The sequence below is a fragment of the Myotis daubentonii genome, chromosome 21 (genome assembly GCF_963259705.1).
Source record: "Myotis daubentonii chromosome 21, mMyoDau2.1, whole genome shotgun sequence".
In the NCBI taxonomy this organism is placed as follows: Eukaryota; Metazoa; Chordata; class Mammalia; order Chiroptera; family Vespertilionidae; genus Myotis; species Myotis daubentonii.
In genome coordinates this window covers 1,883,058-1,901,432 of record NC_081860.1, presented here as the reverse complement: position 1 = coordinate 1,901,432, position 18,375 = coordinate 1,883,058, and the positions used below count along the sequence as shown (strand labels likewise).

The 18,375-nt window shown below is 57.6% G+C and overlaps 1 protein-coding gene across 7 annotated transcripts in view; it reads left to right on the top strand.

The window, feature by feature from the left end:
• Positions 1-18,042, top strand: part of ADAMTSL3 (ADAMTS like 3) — a 100,643-nt gene extending 82,601 nt beyond the window's left edge. The window contains exons 22-29 of one of the 7 annotated variants that reach the window (XM_059678382.1): positions 344-471; positions 1,356-1,484; positions 6,950-7,132; positions 9,808-9,991; positions 10,810-11,005; positions 12,283-12,377; positions 14,309-14,540; positions 15,824-18,042. In XM_059678382.1, coding sequence (XP_059534365.1) covers positions 344-471; positions 1,356-1,484; positions 6,950-7,132; positions 9,808-9,991; positions 10,810-11,005; positions 12,283-12,377; positions 14,309-14,540; positions 15,824-15,862 — 1,186 coding nt within the window. In that variant the 3' untranslated portion in view covers positions 15,863-18,042. Of the gene's footprint in view, positions 1-343; positions 472-1,355; positions 1,485-6,949; positions 7,133-9,807; positions 9,992-10,809; positions 11,006-12,282; positions 12,378-13,225; positions 13,935-14,308; positions 14,541-15,823 lie in introns of those variants that run through there. The other 6 variants (XM_059678383.1, XM_059678381.1, XR_009450346.1 and 3 more) reach the window with 6 other exon arrangements.
• The last annotated feature ends 333 nt before the right edge of the window (positions 18,043-18,375 follow it).

Here is an 18,375-nt window from a genome sequence, read left to right as displayed (position 1 = left end):
ACGGGGCCTGTGTGCTTCCTGTGCGTGTCTGTGTGATGAGAATCTTCGTCTCCTGGCGAGTGAGATGGGAGATGGGATGGGGAGGCTCAGAGAGAAAGGGAGGGGGAGAGAGAGGAACATTGCCTGCCATTTCCACGCATTTCAGCGAAAAAGAAGGTCTTGTCCGCCCTCTCTGGCCTGGCCACGCTCTGCCCCTTGGCAGGAGGCTCGCCAGGGTCGTCTTTGGGGATCCTTGCCCGCAGGTGTCTGCGGTGATGCCATCTCTTCTCTCTGTGTGACCGGCTGTGGTCCCAGGGCCCTGCCACGGGTCACGTGACTCCCGCCCCCTTCTCTCTGACCCCAGGATCGTCCTGTCCAGAGCGGGGGTGCTGCAGATACGGAACCCCACGAGGGGCGAGCAGGGGCTGTACGGGTGCTCCGTGGCCAACCGGCTCGGCTCCGACGCGGCGAGCTCGCCCGTGCTGTTTGCAGGTAATGCCCCGCGGTGGTGCCTGGGTCGCCTGGGGCTGGGTTTTGTTTATTTGTTGTTTTAATATAGTTTTATGGGTGTCAGAGGGGAAGGGAGAGGGAGAGAGAGAAACATCCATGATGAGAATCATGCATCGGCTGCCTCCTGCACGCCCCACACTGGGGATGGAGCCTGCAACCCGGGCCTGTGCTCTCGACTGGAATCGAACCCGGGACCCTTTGGTCCACAGGCCGACGCTCTATCCACTGAGCCATGAGCCGGGCCTGGTGCTGGTCCTACTCGCCCACAGAGACATTATCCACGCCAGGCCTTCTCTCCTGAATTCCTTCCTTCGTCAAATGTACCCGAGAGGGACTTGGCTATACCACCCCAATGCTCCCATGGCCCAGCGATGGCTGTGGTCGTGCAGGCTTGTCAATATCTCTTTGTCTGTGTCCACCCATCTGTCCACCCGTCCGTCCGTCCGTCTGTCCTCTGAGCCCCGCCCCCCCCCCGCCCCGCCAGCTGTGCGTTTCCCTGCCACGAGGGTACCGAGCCAGCAGGGACCCGTCCCCGGCTCTCAGAGAGCACGGCACAGTGGGCCCAATGCGCACGTTTTACCCAAGAGCCAGAGCCCGAACCCAGCCTGGCCGGCGTGGCTCCGTGGCTGAGCGTCGACCTTGGAACCAGGAGGTCAGGGTTCGATTCCCGGTCAGGGCACAGGCCCGGGTGGCGGGCTCCATCCCCAGTGGGGGGCGTGCAGGAGGCAGCCGGTCCGTGATTCTCTCTCATCATGGATGTTTCTCTCTCTCTCTCCCTCTCCCTTCCTCTCTGACATCAATGAAATATATTTATATATTTTGTAAAAGCCTGAACTAACATGGTTTCCTGTTGCCTTTGAATGAAGAGGCGCCCGTCATCTTGGTCAGGGGAAGGAACGTCACAGGACGGGAGCCCGGCCCGCTGTCCGTCGTGGTCGGAGGCACCGTGAGGGCGGCCCTGGGGGCAGACGTGACCATCCAGTGTCCCGTACGAGGTAAGTGTGGCCGCTCGCCATGGGAAGGCACGTGGCCTGTGGCCAGGAGACACCCTGACCGTCTTTAAACACCTGATTGTCCAGCCCAGGCCGGTGTGGCTCAGTGGATAGACTAAGAGCGTCGGTCTGCGGACTGAAGGGTCCTGGGTTCGATTCCAGCCAAGGGTACATGCCCAGGTTGCGGGCTCGATCCTCAGTGTGGGGCGTGCAGGAGGCAGCCGATCCATGATTCTCTCTCATCATTGATGTTTCTCTCTCTCTCTCTCTCTCTCCCCCTCTCCCTTTTTCTCTGAAATCAATCAAAAAATATATTTTTTAAAAATCCCTCTGGCCTCCCAACAGATATGTGAGTTTTCTGGCAAAACGCACCCACCATTACCGAGCGGGCGGCACCCCCTGGCCACAGGGAGGAGGGAGGCGGAGGGAGCTTTGCCGTGGCCACACCGCAGACGCCTGGAGACCCCGCAGCCCTGCACCTGCGGGGGACGCTCCAGGAGAACTCTGACTTCCATGGAGAGAAACCTCAATGTTTAACATTAATTCTAAGCTAGAGGCCCGGTGCATGAAATTCGTGCACAGGTGGGGTCCCTAGGCCTGGCCGGCGATCAGGGCCAATCAGGTTCCCCGTCTCCCTGCCTCCCCACCTCCCCGCCTCCTCCTTCCCTCGCGCCCTCAGCGGCCCCCCGCTGCTGCTCGCCCGCCATGTTCCGAGCCGCCGGAGGGCTGTGGTGGGTTCCTGGCTGCCCTAGGTCAGAGATGGGGGTGAGTGGAAACTGTTTGTTAGTGGAGCCGCCAGCACTCTGCCTGCCTCTGTCCTCTCCCCGCCTCCGCAGCCCCTCCGCCGTGGGCTGCAGCCCCGCCTTGCTCCCCCCCCCCACTCCCCCTTACACATTCAGCTTATTAGAAACTCGAGGCCCGATGCACAAAAATTTATGCAAGAGCAGGCCTTGCTTCCCTCTGGCACCTGGAACCTGGACTGCTTCCCTCCGGCTGCCACCCCCAGGCACCCGGGACCCAGGCGTTGCTCCGTCCCGGCTTCGTCCGGACTGCCGCCCGGATGGACGTTCGGTCTAATTAGCATATCACCCTTTTATTATTATAGACTAGAGGCCCGGTGCACGAAATGCATGTACTTGGGGCGGGTGGGGAGCCCCTCAGTCCGTCCTGCACCCTCTCGCAGTCTAGGAGCCCTCGGGGGATGTGCGACTGCCACGGAGGCGGGAGAGGCTCCTGGCACCGCCGCTGTGATCACCCGCGTGAGCCCGGCTTCTGGCTGAGCGGCGCTCCCCCTGTGGGAGCGCACCGACCACCAGGGGGCAGCTCCTGCACTGACCGTCTGTCCCCTGGTGCTCAGTGCATGTCATAGTGACTGGTCGACTGTCTGCCCCCTGGTGGTCAGTGCTCGTCATAGCAAGCAGTTGAGCGCCCTTAGCATATCATTAGCATATTACATTTTGATTGGTTGAACGGACAACTGGACGACCAGACACTTAGCATATTAGGCTTTTATCATATAGGATGGTTCCATTTGGCCTTTTTTTTATATATATATACGGTTAATCCTCACCTGAGGCTATTTTCCCATTGATTTTTAGAGAGAGTGGAAGGGAGAGGGAGAGACAGAGAGAAACATCGATGTGAGAGAGACACATCCATTGTTTGCCTCCTGCATGTCCCTGACCAGGGCCAGGGAAACTGGAACCAAGGTATGTGCTCTCGACCAGAATCGAACCCGGGACCCTTCAGTCCGAGGGCCGACGCTGTATCCACTGAGCCAAACTAGCTAGGTCTCCCCCCCCCCCTTTTTTTTTCAGTGATTTCAGAGAGGAAGGGAGAGGGAGAGAGAGAGAAACATCAGTGATGAGAGAGAAGCATGGACCGGCTGCCTCCTGCACGCCCCCACACTGGGGATGGAGCCCACAACCCGGGCCTGTGCCCTGAGCAGGAATCGAACCCTGGCCTCCTGGTTCCTAGGTTGACGCTCACCTGGTTCAACCCCTGAGCCTCGCCGGCTCTGTGAATGGAGGCAGGGACTCTGCACGACCTAGGTGAGGGCGTCGTCACTTTCACACGCCGGAACCCCGCTTTAGGGCGTGGTGTGTTCGCGTTGCGAGTGCAGGTGAACCCCCTGCGTCAGCGGCATGCGCACCCCTGCCTGTGTCCTAGGTGCCCTTCGGGCATGGTTCACGGCGAGTTACAATGAGCTCACCGATGCGTCCCTCTTAGACCAGCGGTTCTCAGCCTGCGGGTCGCGACCCCTTTGGGGGTCGAACGGCCCTGTCAGGGGGGTCGCCTAAGACCATCGGAAAACACATCTATAATGACATTGTTTTTGTGATGAATCGCTATGCTTTCGTGATGTTCAAGGTGTAACCATGACATTGGGGGTCGCCACAGCCTGGGGAACCGTATGAAAGGGTCACGGCGTGAGGAAGGTTGAGAACCGCTGCCTTAGACGGGCTCACAGTCCTTCCCTACGGTCCGCTGTGCCTTATTTAACCGTTGTGGTAGGGAGAGGAGTGGTGATGGTCTTCAGTCCCTGTGCGTTGACAGTATTCGAACGTGCAGCTCTGTATTTCTAAAGGTTAGAAGGTCTAAGTCGCGAGAGTTATTTGTCTTGCTCTTAAAAAAAATAGAGTGTCTGCCTTAGCCGGTGTGGCTCAGTGGATAGCGCAGGCTGAAGGGTCCCGGGTTCGATTACAGTCAAAGGCACCTGCCTCGGTTGTAGGCTTGATCCCGGCCCTGGTTGGAGTGCATGGAGGAGGCAACCCATCGATATATCTCTCTCACATCCATGTTTCTCTCTCTCTCTCTCTCTCTCTCTCTTTTTTCCTTCCCTTCCCTTCCACTCTCTCTAGAAAAATATCCTCGGTGAGGGTTAGAAAACAAATAGTTGCCCTGGCCAGTTTGGCTCAGTGGATAGAGCGTCGGCCTGCGGACCGAGGGGCCCCGGGTTCAATTCCGGCCAAGGGCACAGGCCCGGGTTGCGGGCTCGAACCCCAGTCGGGGGCGTGCAGGAGGCAGCCGATCAGTGATTCTCTCTCATCACTGATGTTTCCATCTCTCTCTCCCTCTTGTTCCTCTCTGACATCAATAAAGAAATATATATATTTAAAAAAAAAAGAAAACCAATAGTTTCTGCCTCAGTCAGTGTAGCTCAGTGGGTAGAGCAGAAGTCCTTGGACTGAAGGGTCCCGGGTTCGATGCCGGTCAAGGGCACGCACCTCAGTTGCAGGCTTGATCCCGGCCCTGGTAGGGGTGTGAGCGGGGAGGCACCCCAATCGATGGGTCTCTCTCACACCGATGTTTCTCTCTCTGTGTCTCTCCCCCTCCCTTCCCGTAGCTCAAACAATCAATGGAAAAATACCCTCAGGTGACGATCAACCAAAAAAAAAAAAATTTTTTTTCTAAATATGGATGTTTTAACCTCACCCTCTCTGCCCCCTGCTGGCGAGAAAGGGAAGTTCCTCCCTCTGAGAATCGATCCGTATCCGTATCCGCATTACATCCCTCCCCCCACCCCCTGCCTGTCAACGTCCAATACCAGCGTCATTTATCCCAATATCTCCGTCCCGCACGCATTCCCTCTGGCTTGTTTTTGGCTCTTAAGCTCCTGGGAGATGCGGCCGACCTCGGCCTTTGCTTTAAAACGTTCTGGTGTCTGACTGGACGATTAGCTGTCATCACCCGCCTTCTGCGAGGGTGGGGAGGGCATTGTGGCGCAGCGAGATCCGTGCTCACATATTCCTCCCCGTCGCCTCGTCCCTGGGCCATGCTGTTCCCCGTCGGGTGGGTGTGGGTTTTCATCATGTAGTGGCTGTGAGAGGCTGTCATTCAAGGTCTTGGTCAGAAATCCCTTTACCGCCGCCCCCTTCCCCCCAAAAAAGGACCCTCTCTCCAGAAAAATACATTTGCCCATGAAATCTTTTTTATTTAATCTATTTTTATTGATGTCAGAGAGGAAGGGAGGGAGAGAGAGAGATAGAAACATCCATGATGAGAGAGAATCATGGACCGGCCGCCTCCTGCACATGCTCCAATGGGGATGGAGCCCGCAACCCGGGCCTGTGCCCTTGACCGGGAATCGAACCCGGGACCCTTCAGTCCGCAGGCGACGCTCTACCCACTGAGCCAAATGGGCCAGGGCTACCCATGAAATCTGCCCAGGTTGTGGGCTCGATCCCCAGTGTGGGGCGTGCAGGAGGCAGCCGATCCATGATTCTCTCTCATCGTGGATGTTTCTCTCTCTCCCTTCCTCTATGAAATTAATTTTTAAAAAATGTTTTTGAAGACAATCTGAGAATAGTCTGCTTATTTACTTTTTTATGAACTGAGCACATCGGTGCCTCCAACCTTTTTCTAAATGAAAGCTCACTATTTTCTTCATCTGCGGTTTTTGAAATGGATCCCGTCTGCTACGTTTATCTCTCTTTTAAACCATACAAAATCCACCCGGCCAGTGTGGCTCAGTGGTTGAGCATCGACCTAGGAACCAGGAGGTCAGGGTTCCATTCCCGGTCAGGGCACAGCCCTGGGTTGCAGGCTCCATCCCCAGTGGGGGGCGTGCAGGAGGCAGCCGGTCCATGATGCTCTCTCATCGTGGATGTTCCCCTCTCCCCCTCTCCCTTCCTCTCTGAAACCAATAAAAATATTTTTTTACAAAGAAGAAAAAGAAACCCCTGGAGTCCTTTTACTAGCTGCAGAGGGACAAGGACAAGCTGAACCAGAGGAACGGTGGGACCCAAAGTGTTTTATTTTTAATTTTTAATCTATTTTTATTGATTTCAGAGAGGAAGGGAGAGGGAGAGAGAGAGGAACATCCATGATGAGAGAGAATCACGGATTGGCTGCCTCCTGCACGCCCGCCACTGGGGATCGAGCCCACAACCCGGGCCTGTGCCCTTGACCGGAATCGAACTCGGGACCCTTCGTTCCACAGGCCAACGCTCTACCCACTGAGCCACACCGGTCAGGGCTACAGTGACTATTTTAAAGACACCCCAGAGGTGTGGGCATTGTGCCCCCCACACTTTCCAGCCAGATCTGAACTCTTCCCAACCCCCCAACACCCGCCCTCCACAAACAGTCTCAGCTTTGTGCCAACAGAACGTTGAGTCAGAGCTGATTGCCTTGGGGAAATAGCCCGTTTTTGAGGTTAGACAAATACGTTTAAAATGTTTCCTGCAGCTTATTTTATTTTTAAAATATATTTTTATTGATGTCAGAGAGGAAGGTAGAGGGAGAGAGAGAGAGAAACATCAATGATGAGAGAGAATCATGGACCAGCTGCCTCCTGCACGCCCCCCGCTGGGGATCGAGCCCCCAACCCGGGCCTGTGCCCTGAGCGGGAATTGAACCCTGACCTCCTGGTTCACAGGTTGATGCTCACCCCCTGAGCCGCGCAGGCTGCAGTGGGCCTGTTCTTAAAGGCATCTGCCTCCGCCCTGTTTGCTTCCATCCCACAGGCGTCCCCCGGCCCACGGTGAGCTGGGTGAAGAGAGGCGGGCCGCTGGGGGACAACATCTCCGTGCTCCCCAACGGGTCCCTGCTGCTACAGAACGTCTCCCGGCAAAACAAAGGCACCTACGTCTGCAGGGTCTCCAGCGCGCTGGGGAAGGCGGCGGCCACCTCCGTCCTGCACCTGCTGGGTAAGTGTCCCGTCGGGCTGGGCTTGGCGGGCCTCCCTGCCGACAGGGCACCCCGTTTGTGGGTTATGGCGCTGAGGCGTAAACGAGATGGACGTGCGAGGCTTTGCACTATGAACTAAGGGCTGCTCGTCTCTCTCTATTGATTTCAGAGAGGAATGGAGAGAGAGAGAAACATCCATGATGAGAGAGAATCATGGATCGGCCGCCTCCTGCACGCCCCACACTGGGGATCGAGCCCGCCACCCGGGCCTGTGCCCTGGACCAGAATCGAACCCGGGACCCTTCAGTCCGCAGGCCGACGCTCTATCCACTGGGCGACACCAGCCAGGGCTTTCCATTGATTTTTAGGGAGAGTGGGAGGGATGGGGAGAGACAGAGAGAGAAACATCGATGTGAGAGACACACACCGATTGGTTGCTTCCTGCACGCGCCCCATGCAGGGCCAGGATGGAGCCTGCAACCCAGGTAGATGCCCTTGACGGGAATCGAACCCGGGACCCTTTGGTCCACAGACCCACGCTCTGGCCACTGAGCCACACCGGCCAGGGCAGAGCTGCTCTTCTCTTAGAAGGCGTAACTTTCCGCCTGAGAATCTAAGCTGGGGTGCAAATGCTCCCGTGCGGAATTGAGACCCTTCACGTTTGGCCTGGACACCCGCTTCCCTCCTGACCTTGACTGACCTTGACTGACCGTACCTCCCCGCTCGCTGGGAGTCCCAGCCTTCCCCCTGCTTCTCCCCTCTGCACGCCTCCAGCCGTTGCCCCCCAGGTCTTCTGTGGTTCAACTTGTTCTCTCCAGATTGAAACATTTGTATTGTTAACCAGAGGCCCGATGCATGAAAATTTGTGCAAGAGTCGGCCTTCCTTCCCCCGGCTGCCGGCCCGGCTTCAACTCCGGCCCCGGCTTCGTCAGGAAGGACGTCCGGAATGACATCCGGAAGATGTCCAGTCTAATTAGCATACTAGTATTACCCTTTTATTATTATAATCCTCACCCGAGGATATTTTTAGAGAGAGTGGAGGAGAGAGGGGGAGACAGAGAGAAACCTCGATGTGAGAGAGACACATCGATGGGTTGCCTCCTGCACACGCCCCGACCAGGAATTGAATTCATGACCCTTCCGTGCGCGAGCCGATGCTCTAACCACTGACCCACAGTGGCCAGGGCCTAGAGCTCACCTTTTTTTAAAAAAAATATATGTTTATTGATTTCAGAGGACGAGAGAGAGAGACACATCCATGGTGAGAGAGAATCAGGGATCGGCTGCCTCCTGCACGCCCCACACAGGGGATCGAGCCCACAACCCGGGCATGTGCCCTGACCGGGAATCGAACCCGGGACCTCCTGGTTCATAGGTCGACATCCAACCACTGAGCCACCACGGCCGGGACTGATCCACTTTGCAGACCTTGTCCCTGGAGAGGCCTCCCGCCTGTCCCTGGCTCCCCGCCCCCCCTCCCTCTGGCGGGGCGGGTCCTGGCGGGTCCCTCTGGCCTGCAGTGGCCCCTCCCCCGGGCTGTGGTCCTAGGGCCCGTTCTGGCCACCGTTCCCACAGTTATTACCATCGCTTCATGAGGGAAATGGGGTTTAAAGGACCCCACTTGCAGGGAGCCAATGGGGGAAAGGCGACATATAGTGTCATACCTCTAACAATCAAGAAGTACTTACAGTAAATAAAGTAAATACAGCGAAGAATAAATGCATTAATTAAACAACAGTAAAAAATGAAGGACCCCTTTGCGCTCCGTGATGGCTGATCTCTGTGTATGAGACACAGACAGGCTACACAGAACAGCTGGGGGGGGGGGGGGGTCCAGCCCGCCAGGTGAGACAGCTGGGGGGGAGGGTCCAGCCCGCTCAGTGGGACAGCTGGGGGGGGGGGGGGTCCAGGCCGCTCAGTGGGACAGCTGGCGGGGAGGGTCCAGGCCGCTCAGTGGGACAGCTGGCGGGGAGGGTCCAGGCCGCTCAGTGGGACAGCTGGCGGGGAGGGTCCAGGCCGCTCAGTGGGACAGTTGGGGGGGGGGTGTGCAGGCCGCTCAGTGGGACAGTTGGGGGGGGTGCAGGCCGCTCAGTGGGACAGCTGGGGGGGGGGGGGTGCAGGCCAATCAGTGGGACAGCTGGTGGTGGGTCCCGGCCGCTCAGTGGGACAGCTGGGGCGGGTGCAGGCCGCTCAGTGGGACAGTTGGGGGGGGTGGGTCCCGGCCGCTCAGTGGGACAGTTGGGGGGGGGGTGGTGCAGGCCGATCAGTGGGACAGCTGGGGCGGGTGCAGGCCGCTCAGTGGGACAGTTGAGGGGGGGGTGCAGGCCGCTCAGTGGGACAGCTGGGGGGGGTGCAGGCCGCTCAGTGGCACAGCTGGGGGGGGGTGCAGGCCGCTCAGTGGCACAGCTGGGGGGTGTGCAGGCCGCTCAGTGGCACAGCTGGGGGGTGTGCAGGCCGCTCAGTGGCACAGCTGGGGGGGGTGCAGGCCGCTCAGTGGCACAGCTGGGGGTGGTCCAGGCCGCTCAGAGGAACAGTTGGGAGGGGGGTGCAGGCCGCTCAGATGGACAGCTGTGGGGGGAGAGTCCAGCCCGCTCAGAGGAACAGCTTGGGGGTGGTCCAGCCCGCTCAGTGGGACAGCTCTGGGAACCCTGATTGGCCGTGCAGGCAGCATCACCTCTCATCCTTCCCCTCGCAGAGCCCTCCTGGAGGCCGGGTCCCTGGACGCCGTGTCCCGCCACCTGCGGCCGGTCGGGAGCCCGCGTCCGGAGCCTCCGGTGCGTGGCGGCGGGCGGGCAGGAGGTGAGCGAGGCCCTGTGCGGGCACCTCCCCAGGCCGCCGGTCCGCTCGCAGCCCTGCCCCCGCCGCGACTGCCCCCCCAGGTACGTGCGGCCACAGTTCTGACCCCATCGGGACCGGGTTCCTGCTGGTTTCAAAGGCACCGGAACCTGGACTAAGACTTCTTTAGTGGGCCGGCCGGTGTGGCTCAGCGGTTAGCGTCGCCCCGGGAACCCAGAGGTTATGGGTTCGATTCCAGTCAAGGCCACGCACCTCGGTGGCAGGCTCCATCCCTGGCCCTGCTCAGGGTGTGTGCAAGAGGCAGCCGATCGATGTGTCTCTCTCACATCGATGGGTGAGGATTCAAATGCATATTTTTTTCTCCCCTTCAGTGAGTCGAAATCCACGTGGACACGTCCGCCCAATATTCCCCTCGCTCTGTCCTCGGTGGCCACACCGGCTACAGGTCTTGTATAAAAACTCGCAGGAGCCCTGGCCGGTGTGGCTCAGTGGATAGAGCGTCGGCCTGTGGACTGAAGGGTCCCAGGTTCGATTTAGGTCAAGGGCACAGGCCCGGGTTTTGAGCTCGGTCGCCAGTGGGGGACATGCAGGAGGCAGCCAATCCATGATTCTCTCTCATCCTTGATGTTTATCTCTCCCTCTCCCTTCCTCTCTGAAATCAATAAAAATATAAAAAAATAAAAATTTAAATAAAGACTCGCAGGAGGCATGATCCCACCCCGTGTCTGTTTGGGAGTCTCTACACGGGACTCTATGGCCCCCTGAGCAGAAGGAAGTGTGGGCATAAGGCAGGCGGCCCCTGAGCTGCTGGTCCTGCCCCCCCCCCACCACGTAGGGAGCGCCTACCCCCCCTCCACCCGACGGGCCGGACCCTCCTGAGCTCTGGAGTTTCTGTCCGCAGGTGGGTCGCCAGCCCCTGGTCCGAGTGCTCCGCGTCCTGCGGGAAGGGGTCCCGCGTTCGGCAAGTGACGTGCAAACGCACCCAGGCCAGCGGCGCCGCACGGGGGATGCCCCCGGGAGCCTGCGACCCCCACGGCCGGCCTCCGGGGAGAAGCCCGTGTTCCGGACACCCGTGCGCCGAGGGGCCGGCGGGCCAGGTAAGGCGCCCACGCCCCCGTTCGGACGGAGCTCCCATCGCCTGCTTCTAGTAGATTTTTAAAAATACATATTTTTCTATTGATGTCAGAGAGGAAGGGAGAGGGAGAGAGAAACATCAGTGACGAGAGAGAATCATGGATCGGCTGCCTCCTGCACGCCCCATACTGGGGATCGAGCCCGCAACCCGGGCCCGGGCCCCTGACCAGGAATCGAACCCGGGACCCTTCAGTCCGCAGGCCGACGCTCTATCCACTGAGCCACACCAGCCAGGGCTCTAGTTGATTTTTTAAATGTTTTCTTTTCTTTCTTTTTTTAAGTTTCTGACCCAGGTCTGTGGCTTTGTATAGGTCTTTATTAATGACCATTTTATTATCATCACTAGAGGCCCGATGCACGAAATTCATGCAAGAGCAGGCCTTCCTTCCCCGGCTGCCGGCACCGGCTCCCCTCTGGCACCCGGGACCCGGGCATCCCTCCTGTACCCGGGGCGGGCTTCCCTCACAGCCCCGGCTTCGTCTGGAAGAACGTCTGGTCAAATTAGCATATGGCGCTTTTATTATTATAGATTATTTGTTAATCCTCACCCGAGGGTATTTTTCCATTGATTTGTAGGGAGAATGGAAGAGAGAGGGAGAGACAGAGAGGAACATCGATGTGAGAGAGACACATCGATGGGTTGCCTCCTGCCTGCACCTGGATGAGGGCCCGACGGGAGGAACCTGCAACTCTGGTACAGGTCCTGGACCGGAATCAAACCCGGGACCCTTCAATCCACAGGCTGACACTCTGTCCACTGAGTGACACCAGCCAGGGCTATTATTATTATTATTTTTTTATTGATTTCAGAGAGGAAGGGAGAGGGAGAGAGAGAGAGAGAAACATCAATGATGAGAGAATCATGGATCGGCTGCCTCCTGCAGGCCCCACACTGGGGATGGAGCCCACAACCTGGCCATGTGCCCTGACTGGGAATCGAACCCTGACCTCCTGGTTCATAGGTCGACACTCAGCCACTGAGCCACACCGGCTGGGCAATATTATAATAGAAATCTTTGCCAAAAAATGTTTAAAATAACGGGTAGGGGCCTGAAGTGGCCTGCTAGGGTTGCCATAGCAACAGACGACAGACTGGGCACCTCCGACTGCAGACACTGGTTCTCACACAGTCCCGGAAGCCAGAGGTCCAAGGTCAAAGGTCATCGGGGTGGTTCGGGCGCGACCCCCTTACCAGCCTGGGGGCAGCCCCTCGAGCTCACTGCCCTGTGCTTTGTTCCAGTGTCCCGGACGCTGCCTGGGCCGCGCCGTGAGGATACAGCCGCGTCCCGTCCTCTGCCCACACAACAGCTCCCACCCCCACTGTGATGACAGGAGGTACTGGCCCCGCCCCGCAGGGACCGGCACCTGCCTGCCTCCTCTCCTCACCGAGGACTCCCAGTAAAACCATGATCTCGCGCAGTGACATCCTATGTAATAAAACCCTAATATGCAAGCGACCACACAGCGGAATGACCGGTCGCTACGACACGCACTGACCACCAGGGGGCAGACGCCCAATGCAGGAGCTGCCCTCTGGTGGTCAGTGCGCTCCCACAGGGGGAGCACCGCACAGCCAGAAGCCGGGCTCACAGCTGGCTAGCACAGCGCCAGTGGCAGGAGCCTTGCCCACCTCCGCTGAAGGCGGGCGGTAAGGAGTGAGGGGTCCCAGACTGTGAGAGGGATGTCTGACTGCCAGCTGAGGCCCGATCCCCAGGGGGTCAGGCCTAAGCTGGCAGGCGGACATCCCCCAAGGGGTTGCAGGCCGGACTGAGGGACCCCTTGGCCAGTGCACAAATTCATGCACTGGGCCTCTAGTCCGTATTAACACACATTATGCTGAAACAGGGAGAGATGCATACTATTGATAATCACACATTATTTGGTTTTTAGATATATTTGTATTGATTTCAGAGAGGAAGGGAAAGGGAGAGAGAGAGGTAGAAACATCCATGATGAGAGAGAATCATGGATCGGCTGCCTCCTGCACGCCCCCCCATTGAGGATCGAGCCCACAACCCGGGCCTGTGCCCTGACCGGAATCGAACCCGGGACCCTTCAGTCCGCAGGCCGGCGCTCTATCCCCTGAGCCACACCGGGCAGGGCCGCATCGAAGTCTTCTTGCTGGAGCCTTCAGCAAGGTGTGGCAGCGTCCAGCCCGCCCACTCCCTGTTCCCCACACCCAGCTGCAGCCTGAACCCGTCTCCCCGAACGGACGATGCTTGGAGCAGCCGCCCCCATTCTCAGCAGACAGCCCCGTTTCCTGTTCTGCGGGCGGATGGAGACCACACACAGGCTGATGTGTGCCTGGCAGATGCTTTTCGTTGCGCTTTGCAGGACGGATTTACAACCCAAAGCCGCGCGCGTGTGTTGGGGGGGGGGGCAAGGTGCTTTCTCGCTAACGTACCAGACGTGTTTCCTGGGAACTGGCTTCTCCGACGTATGCATCAGGTATTAGCATGCCCCCCACCTGAAAGCACAAGATTCCGTTTCTTCTGTTTCTCTGGGCCGCGTACCTCCTCCTTCCATCTGACTGGTTGGAATTGTGTGGCCATGACACACAGATGCTTCAGCCGACATCTGGAACACATCTTTCCACAGAACGGCCCATATAGTTGTAGGACAGGCTTTAGATAAGGGAATGGATGGACCGCCCTATTCGTTTGGATACTAAATTACCATCAAAATGTCCACACCAGCCCGAGCTGGTGTGGCTCAGTGGATAGCGCGTCGGCCTGCGGACTGAAGGGCCCCGGGTTTGATTCCGGTCAAGGGCACAGGCCCGAGTGGCGGGCTCGATCCCGTGGGGGGGCGTGCAGGAGGCAGCCGATCCATGGTTCTCTGTCACCATGGATGTGTCTCTCCCTCTCCTTCTCCCTTCCTCTCTGACATCAATAAAAATATATTTTAAAAAAGAAAAGGAGCCAGAACCGGTGTGGCTCAGTGGATAGAGCATCGGCTGCGGACTCAAGGGTCCCGGTTTCGATTCTGGTCAAGGGCATGTACCTTGGTTGTGGGCACATCCCCAGTGGGGAGTGTGCAGGAGGCAGCTGATCAATGTTTCTCCCTCATCGATGTTTCTGGCTCTCTATCTCTCTCCCTTCCTCTCTGTAAAAAATCAATAAAATATATTTTAAAAAAATACTCTTTAAAAAAAAAGGGGGGGGGGGAGAAAAGGAATTGTGGTGCCATGAAAGGCTTGCTCCCAGCAAGAAGTGACACCCACTTCTTCTCCCTTTGCCGTGTTTTTGTTATTGTTTCCACTTCAGATCCGCCGCCGGGAGGAACTGCTCGGCGGGGGCCTGTGCCGCGTGCTGGCGCCCGGGCCCCTGGCGGCCCTGCTCAGCGGCCTGCGGCCGGGGCGTCCAGGCCCGCAGGGTGGACTGTGTGCACGCGAGCAGCTGCGCGCCGCTGGCCGAGAGGCACTGCCCGCAGAGCCGGAAGCCGTTGTCCTGGCGGCCCTGTGCCGGGCCCGCCTGCGACCCTGTGCAGCCCTCCCAGGTATCAGGACCTGCCCCCCAAACCCCGTCAAACCAGACCCTCACAGGGCCGACCTTGTCCATGTTGCGGCTGAGGGCTCGGTGGGAAGGGGTGTGGGATCTGGGTTCATCAGGAGATGAGCTGCTTGGAGGGGTGCAACTCGTTGCGCTTTATTTTTGTGTGTTTTCTTAAATTTGTTTGTTTTGGGTTAATCCTCACCCGAGGATATGTTCCCATTGATTTTTAGGGAGAGTGGAAGGGAGAGGGAGAGACGGAGAGGAACATGGATGTGAGAGAGACACATCGATGGGTCGCCTCCTGCATGTGCCCCGACCAGGGCCCGGGCCGGGGAGGAGCCGGCAACCGAGGTCCGTGCCCTGGACCGGAATCGAACCCGGGACCCTTTGGTCCACAAGCCAACGCTCTATCCACTGAGCCACACCAGCCAGGACTCAGTATTCTTTTTTTAAAATTTTTTATTCGTATTGAATTCTGAAAGGAAGGGAGATGGAGAGAGAGAGAGATAGAGAGAGAGAGAGAAACATCAATGAGGAGAGAGGCCTTAGCTGGTTTGGCTCAGTGGATAGAGCATCGGCTTGCAGACTGATGGGTCCCGGGTTCGATTCCGGTCAAGGGCATATGCCCAGGTTGTGGGCATGATCCCCAGTGTGAGGCCTGCAGGAGGCAGCCGATCCATGATTCTCGCTCATCATTGATGTTTCTCTCTCTCTCCCCTTCTCCCTCATTTCCTCTCTGAAATCAATAAAAAATAAAAATAGCCCTGACCGGTGTGGCTCCGTGGATAGAGCGTCGGCCTGCGGACTGAAGGGTCCCAGGTTCGATTCCGGTCAAGGGCATGGACCTTGGTTGCGGGCACATCCCCAGTGGGGGGTGTGCAGGAGGCAGCTGATCGATGTTTCTAACTCCCTATCTCTCTCCCTTCCTCTCTGTAAAAAAATCAATAAAATATATTTTAAAAATAAAAAGTAGGCATCCTTTTGTTTTTGTTTGATATATTTCTTTATTGATCTCAGAGAGGAAGGGAGAAGGAGAGAGAGAGAGAAACATCGATGATGAGAGAGAATCACGGATCCGCTGCCTCCTGCACGCCCCCCACTGGGGATGGAGCCCGCCCCCTCCCCGGGCCTGGGCCCCGACCGGGAATCGAACCCTGACCTCCTGGTTCCTAGGTTGGCACTAACCCCTGAGCCACACCGGCCGGGAGAATCCAATGCTTTGTAACCCCGTCTCCCGTGGGTGGCGTGCGAATTGCATGTGTTTTTTCTTGTTTGTTTTGTTCGCAGGAACCTGCACAGACACCCCTGACGCCTGCACGTGTGTGACACCCCGAGTCTGAGCTCGCTGGGCCTCTGCAGAGGGAGGCGCTGCCGGCCGCGCCCCGCGATAGCCCTCGGCAGGCGTGGGATGCTGCTGAGGCGATGGGACGGGGAGTCCAAGCCGATACCTCGCCCGAGTCGCTGGCCCCAAAACGCATCTTTCTCTAAAAAGCCACAGACCTCTATACCCGCCAGCCAATGCAGCCGGTGCAGTCACCCCTGCTACCATTTTTATAAATCTATTTGTATTGATTTCAGAGGGGAAGGGAGAGGGAGAGAGAAACATCCATGATGAGAGAGAATCATGGACCGGCTGCCTCCTGCACGCCCCCCACTGGGGATCCAGCCCGCAACCTGGGCATGTGCCCTGACTGGGAATCGAACCCTGACCTCCTGGTTCACAGGTCGATGCTCAACAACCGAGCCACGCCAGCTGGGCCAAATATGTATTTCTTAAAAAAAAAAAAAAAAAACACAAACAAAACAAAAGCCACAAAGCTTTAGATTCGGCCATGAAACCCAGGCCCTTGCTCAGTCACCGCTGCTAACGTTGTGTCCTGTCATTTTTCACGGCCGTTGTCCTTCCAGCTCAGGTGGGTTCGATAGATAGCCCAGCACTAACCCAAACACCCCCGCAGCCGTGCCCACCCGCCCGGGGGACCGTGTCCTTCCAACCCGGCAATCGCCGAGGCCACCCACGGGACGTCCCCCGCGCCTGCTCCCGGGGATGTGCCCCGGCCGGGAATCGAACCCGGGACCGACCCCTGGGTCCACGGGGCGAGGCTGGTGTAGCGTCGGGCATCCCGAAGCCTCGGGGAGACCCGGGGACCGAGGGCTTTCCCTTCCGTCGAGGGTCAGGCCGCCGGCAGGCGCAGAAGGCATTTGCCGGCTATGAACTCTGGTCGGTAATTGTGACCATGTTGGCGCTGACGTCTTTCTTGCGGATCCTGACGTGGCGTCTGCGAAACAGACACGGTCGTGCCGGCCAGGCCTGGGGCGCGAGCCGATCCAAGGACCGTCACGGGTGAGGGTGGGGGCCCGCGTCTCAGGCACCAGAACCCGTGGACGGCCACGAAAATGCCGCTGCCATTTTCACAAGAGGACGGAGCTCTGTCTGTGCCCGCACGCGGCATCTTGGGAGTCAAAGGAGAAGGGACGTCAACCGCTTCTACCGACTCTGAGGCCCAGTCAAGGCATTGAGGCCTGGGAATGCGATTTTTTGTGTTTTCTGAGCACTAAGTTCTTGCACACAATCTGGCAAAGCGACGCCTTAGGGGACGGAATGTATGCAGAACGTGCTACTCCCGACGGTTTTTACTGGGGGGGGAATGATAAGAAAGTCATCTAATTAGGATCGTTGGGGGCGGAAGCATCGTCGATAGTCAATGATCGTTTTTCGTCGGAACTGATGTTTCAATGCATCGCTCGGGAATGAGGGTTCAGCTGGAGGTGACAGGGTGGGGGTTCCCATGAAGGGGGCGCTGGACACGCTGAGGGCTGGCTTTAGCTCCAGGATTGGGTTGGGCGAGGAGGGGAGCTGAGTTAGGGTGGAGGCTAGCGTTGGCTGTGGGACTTCGGATGGCGGCCTGGTGAGGCGCGAGTTGGGTTGAGTTTAGATCAGGGGTCCTCAAACCTTTTAAACAGGGGGCCAGTTCACTGCCCCTCAGACCGTGGGAGGGCCGGACTATAGTTTAAAAAAAAAAACTATGAACGAATTCCTTTGCACGCTGCACATATCTTATTTTGAAGTAAAAAAACAACACGGGAACAAATACAGTATTTGTATTTGCATGTGGCCCGCCGGCCGCAGTTTGAGGGCCCCTGGTTTAGATTGAGGCAAAGGCTGGGGTTAGTGATAATGTCCGAGTGGACGTTGAATTGCTACTGAAGTGATGTGGGACCAGCATTCATTTGTAAAGCCTAAAGCTGATTTTTTTTAAAAAATCCTCAATCGAGGATACATTTATTGATTTTTAGAGAGAGAGAGAGAGAGAGAGAGAGAGAGAGAGAGAGAGAAACATCAATGTGAGAGAGAAACAAGTGGGTTGCCTCTCACATGCTCCCCGACTGGGGACCGAACTCGCAACCTAGGCGTGGGCCCCGACCGGGAATCGAACCGGCGACCTTTCTGTGTACCCAACAACGCTCCAGCCAACTGAGCCACTGGGTTGGGCAAAAGCTACATTTTTCAAAAATATATATTTGTTTGTTGATTTCACAGAAGAAAGGGGAGAGAGAGAGAAACATCCATGATGAGAGAGAATCACCCATCAGCTGCCTCCTGCACGCCCCCACACTGGGCATGGAGCCCGAAACCCAGGCATGTGCCCCGACCGGGAATCGAATCCTGACCTCCTGGTTCCTAGGTCGACGCTCAACCACGGAGCCAGACGAAAGCTGATTTTTTATGGGCCTCTGTCCCTGGCATTCCACCAGTTACGGCTTTAGATGACGTAAGAGACTCTGAGTCTGCATTCGTTGTCCCAGCTGCCTGTACTCACGTTGCCTACAGCCCGCTA